The following is a 5,839-nucleotide window of genomic DNA, read 5'->3' as shown; positions in this document are numbered from 1 at the left end:
CAGTTGTTTGACCTTTAGTTATGTATCACTTCATTTTCTCTGCCATGTCAGAATGCTCCATTTTATCAACAGTCAAGTTGGCAAGTAGCAGAATGAATCACTCCCTACCATGCACATTCTACATTTTATGAACTCAGTTGCTACAGATGTACCACTGTTCAGGCTCTGGCATGATCTTGCCACAAAGAAAATGGAGGTAACATGGGAGGGTTGGCTGTAGTAGCTAAAATAATATAAACCACATGATTCAACAGGTGTTGAGAGTTTTCAGGTTACATGGCAGTGATAATTTTGGCTGTGATCTTCTGCATTGTGACACCTTGTATATTGTAAGTGGTTACCATAGCCTCCATCTTCAGTGTGAAAATGAGTCAAGCCAGGATGGGTCAGTTATATAGAAGGAGAACAGTCAATGGGAATAGGGTGCTTTCAAAGTGGCACTGAAAAGTACAATTGTGAAGGAAGACCCTTATGATGGCTATGGACAAAGTAAGGTCACCTGTAACTGTAGGCCTTGTCCTTGGAGAGAGCCTTCTTTCATTCCTTCAGGGTACAAATGAGAGGCTTCCAAGGCCAGCTCACGGAAAAACCATTTTCACTGTTTGTATTGTTAGGGTGGAACTTGATCACCATTGTTTCCCTTTTGATCTAGGCCTTGTGTCTTGATTGGAAGGTTGGGGGGATACTGTGTCATGTAGCTGGATGTAATAGTCCTGATTCATTTCATACTGTGCTCTGCCATGGCATACTTAACCAGTTGGTGGAGACATTGGTGCTTCACAATCCTAATCACAGTGGAACACTTGGTTTGTATAATATTCTGTATCACACTCGCAGAATATTTTGTAAATGTCTCGTCTTTTTAGGGCCACATCTTTGACAGGTAAAGTGAAACTTGAGACTTTTCTTAGGTTGGAGAACAATTGGCTTGCTGCTTTGCTTGTGGTGTTGCATCCAATAGTAGTGCAGGACATGCTGGGTATAGTATAGAACAAATACAGTTATTTTTAAAGAATAATAATTTGGATTTAACATAGATACAGAATATTGCATAATGAGGAGCTGTGTGAATTGTACAGGTCACCTAGCACAGCGAAATCTAGGAGGTTATGATGGGGTGGGCATGTAGCACGCAAGGCACAGCAATGGGGCGCATACATAATTTTTATTGGGAATTCCGGAAAACGACCAGTGGAAGAGGGACGTACAGTGCCCATCGGACAAAACACCAACTATTGCTACTGCCATCTATCAACGCTTCGTACGAAGACTCAACAAGTGACGGGAGATACGGAGCACAGAAATGTGAACGTATTAACCTTGCGAAATGGTATGCTACTGTTAGGTTTGCGACCCTGTTGTGAGTCCTTATGGGTCAATACTTGTGCTGGGTGGAAGTACGTTTTCAAAATTGAAGTGAAATTATTTAAGTTCAGTCTCGTTTATCTTGCCTGTTTTGTTTCCCGCTTTTCGCAGTTTCTTTTGATTTCGGTGACATTTTCTGTTCTATCTTACCCTTTGGTAGGGTATGGTGATTGACATTGGGGTGAATAGAAGCAAGAAAGGTGTTTGTGGGCAGTAGCAGTATAGAAATGGCGTCACTTATTGAAAGAGTTGTAAGACACGCATTGCGTACATTCTCGCAGAGACCGACAACAATGCTGATATTTGAAGAGAATTTCGCAAAGTTGAAGGCGATGGCAGATCAACTTACTGCAGCAGATGTCAACTTTAGTTTAGACAACCTACAAGCTGCCGAGCTTGGGGATTGCAAACCACCAGTGATTTATATTAGCGTTTATGAAGATTCTTATGTTACTATTGGTATTTTCATTGTGAAATCCGGTGCAAAGTTACCTCTGCATGACCACCCTCATATGTATGGAATTTTAAAAGTGATTGCAGGTACTGTCAAAATTCAAAGCTATACTTTACTTCCGAAGAATACAGATAGTGTGAGTCCGTCAGCTAGTGGGAAGCGTTTGTTTCCTCAGAACACGTCAAAAAATCTGACACTTTCTGCAATAAAAATGCCTGAAGTTATTGTGACTGAGAATAATGATTCATGCTTTCTTACTCCTACTGAACGCAACTTACATGAAATTTGCAGTGTGGATGGAACTGCAGCTTTTCTTGATATTTTATCACCACCCTATGATACAAGTGATTTTGGAGAACGATCATGCCATTATTTTAAGGAGCAGAATGACGAAACCCCCAGGCATGTAACGAATGAGACAAGACTAATACATATTTCTAGTCCACCAGAGTACTGGAATGATGTTGCAGTCTATGAAGGACCTGCAATCAGGTATTTGTTGTGTGTGATGTGTATGATTTAAAGAATAAAACTGCCCATTAGTATCTGATTTCTGATTTTACAGGATTAATGCACATAACACACATTCCACTGCATGTGAAGATCCAGTTTCTTACTCTTGAAAGTTAAATTCAATAACTCAAACTTGACATGATAGAATGTCTCATACAATATTCAAACTTAGGTTCTTCTGACATCACGTTCATGGGACTGTCATATCTCATGTTTATGTTGAAAAGCTATTGCTCTGTTTTACCATAGAAATAAGGTAGGCTTTAATGATGTAATTTAATTAACCCTAATAAAACCAAGCAAGTATATTTTTCGAAGTATAGCTGATGGTTGAGAGGCTTAAAATTAATTAGTAGTCAGTTTTTATTATTTTAGTTAATCAAAATCAAACACTCCTGTTTTATCCAATTCTGTATTAGACAACCTACATAAAATGGAGATGCCTCACAAAGAAAAAAAATCATCAGAAAGTTCTCAGAATGCTCTTACTTGTTATTAGTGTAAGTGGAGGACAAGTGATATGAATTACTGAACATTTTGTCATAATTTTAAGGAATGTAATATCAGTGCAAATTATTGAAATAATATTTATGGGCTTTAAAGTATTTCTGTTGCTTTTTAAATTTTGAGCAATATAAATGTAAGCTCTACTTCTGAAATTAAGAATGTATGCAGATTTAAACCCCCCCAATGCCTGCTTTGTATTCAGGAGGTCCTAAGTTAAGTTTTGGCCTGGAGGCCAGCTGTTCCATCTGAGGTTTCTATGTAGTTATCCACAGTCCTTCCAGGCAAGTGTCTAGTTAAATTAGGCCATACTCACTTCTTTCCACATTCTTTCCAGTTTATTACTTATCATTGTTCTCTCATTTGTTGCTGTATAGTCTGAGCTGAAAGCTTTATTAAATAAACTGTAAATAATTGTATAATGTTGAGTCTCAATTTGAATGCTGTTCTCTTATCAGGTCATTCATTCGGTCCTGTGGTGATGCAACCCAGACTACAAGATGAAATGTGCTTGGATATATATATCACTGTTTATTTTGGACTCAGTTTTTTTATATTCCCTGTATATGTGTATAAAACTTTTAAAAAGAATATTTTAAATAGCAAATGAAGGTTGACAAACTTGTAAGTATCTGAGATTTTAGATTCTCATAGTGGTGAAGATGTTGTTTGTGATTATGTGTGCTCTTGTAGGCAGTTAACCAACATTTTGGAATAATGCTGGTAACCACCTGCAAGATTACATGGTGTCACAATGCAGAAGACCACAATTGACTATATTTTTATATGCACTTCACCTATGTAAATGTAAACATTTCCTACCAGAAGTCAACATGCATTCATTCCAGAAACAATGCTGTAATATTTATATTCTTATTCATTTCAGTTCTTCAAATGATCAGATGGAATGAAGAAGTCAGAAAGAACAAGCCGCTTGAACAGTTACACAGATGTGTGACTTCTTATTGCAGGTTGTGAGCTTATACAATAGTATATATTTAATTTAAAGAAGTATAATACATTAGTAGTGACTATAAGTTGGAGGTGGAAAGCCAGATATCAGTTACAAAAACAATGACATTTTGGTATACCATCCAGTATGTTCTCATATTTTAAGCATTCAACCAGCTGCCCAAAACATTGTGTTCTTTTAGGCATACAAAGCACCTCACAGTACAAACATTATTATTTCATTGATACTGAATTATTTTTCATATGCCATATATATCAGTTAAGGCTTGAGAAATAGAAATTCTCTGTTAACTTCCTCTTTTAATGTTCCAGAGTGACATGTACAAACCGGTAGATCATGTTACAGGGTCACCTACTGTGTCATATGAATATGGAGGTATTGGAAACTTATGACAGAAAAAAAATCATGAATACATCAGTATTTATATGCACAAACAGAATTCATAGTAATATGAGCACAAAAATAAGGTGCTATACCATAAAAAAACTTAAAAGATTGTTAGAATGAAAGATTATGCAGGATTATCAAAAAGGTACATAGTAGTTTTAAATGCCTATATTTATTGATGTATTGCACTTACAGCACTAGTTGTGATATTACAACATTAATAAAGCACAGGAAATTCTATTTGGGAAGAAACATGTTCATTGCATTCAACATGAGAGTTCAAAGAAAGTTTTGGACAGCATTCAGCATTAAATCTTTTAAAACAGTGGCAAAAATGTGTTGCTTCACAGATTGAACTTCTCAGTCACTGATCTCACTGCATCTTTTCTGCTGTCAAATGCCACATTAAACTCATGATTCACTGACTGCAATTTTGATGGGATATTTTCATACAAAACATGCTGTTCAGCAGTGTATGTATATATCTGTCTTGTTTACTGCTGCTTATAGAATTTCCTGCTAGTGGGTGTCACTAACCAGTAAAGAACTACCAACTAACATTTTTTATTAATCTTCCTTGAGTGATTTCTACACTTATAGATTGACTTTTGCATAGGAGTCTCCAACTGTCGCTATCTGCCCATTCATGCATTTAATCAAACCTACATCCCTTCCTTTCTACATTGAACTTGATATGTGCATGTTCTGCCCCTGTGTCATCTTCCACTCTTCTTAAATTCCAGTAATCTTTTTGATATTCTGTATTACGTGTTCTGTGACACAAAATTCATTTATGTCATTGCAGTACATCTGTAAATGTAGGCATTTAAAACTATCATGTCTTTTTTTATGATCTTGTATATTTCTATTGGGGGGTGCTGGTTACCACTGTTAAGCCAAAGAAAACATTCACGTATCCACACTTTACAAACTGCTGATTATAATAAATTAAAAGATAAGCAGTTGAGATGGCCTTCATTGGCATAATGTTCATGCGAAGTTTCATAAAAATCAATCAGCTAACCAAAATTTGAAAGGGGGCACACTGACAGTATTATTATTTCATAAGCACACACCCGTATATGGTCTGGCCTCTTCCACTTTTTGAAAAGCTTTAGAGTTCTCAATCTCTAAATGTTGCACAAAGCAAATATTCTGTATTTCTTCATAGCACCAAGAAATTGCATGTACTCCATTTTGATTCATGACTACAGCCATTATGATTTTTTTATGTATTTGCATTCCCTTCCTACACTGTTTATATCATAAGTACATGGTACAGAATTTCTGATTAATGGAGGTCTCACAGAATATTATTGCTTAATTTCAAGAATAATGTATGTCCAAATACATTGTATTCTCTGGGCAATGTAAAGAAATAATTTTGAACATTAAAGAGCTGGTCAGCTTCCAGAATCCATTGTCTTCAATTACTGTTTCCTGTAATTCTCATTCTTAATCCCACAACTGACATTCAGATTGGAGATTGAAATACACAAGATAGTTCAGAAATCATGTGTTTACTGTTTCTCTGATCAGCTTCCCACATTTCAATCCTTGTCTGCTCTGCAAATTTGCAAGATCACCAAAATGAGAATCTCATATAAGTTTTGTTTGACACTGCTAATCTTAAAGGTCTACAA

At 36.2% G+C, this 5,839-nt stretch overlaps 1 protein-coding gene across 1 annotated transcript; it reads left to right on the top strand.

The window, feature by feature from the left end:
- The first annotated feature begins 1,339 nt into the window (after window positions 1-1,339).
- Window positions 1,340-5,612, top strand: LOC110834893 (2-aminoethanethiol dioxygenase). The gene is made up of 2 exons (XM_022074516.2): window positions 1,340-2,311; window positions 3,723-5,612. Exons 1-2 carry the CDS (start codon window positions 1,593-1,595, stop codon window positions 3,745-3,747), a joined length of 744 nt encoding a protein of 247 aa, XP_021930208.1. The 5' UTR covers window positions 1,340-1,592; the 3' UTR covers window positions 3,748-5,612.
- Window positions 5,613-5,839: the final 227 nt, after the last annotated feature.

This window comes from Zootermopsis nevadensis, unplaced genomic scaffold, assembly GCF_977971745.1.
Source record: "Zootermopsis nevadensis isolate Lab colony 2312 unplaced genomic scaffold, Znev_1.0 Znev_ptg000061l, whole genome shotgun sequence".
Lineage (NCBI taxonomy): Eukaryota > Metazoa > Arthropoda > Insecta > Blattodea > Termopsidae > Zootermopsis > Zootermopsis nevadensis.
The sequence above is the reverse complement of the archived record's forward strand: the minus strand, read 5'-3'. Positions and strand labels throughout refer to the sequence as shown.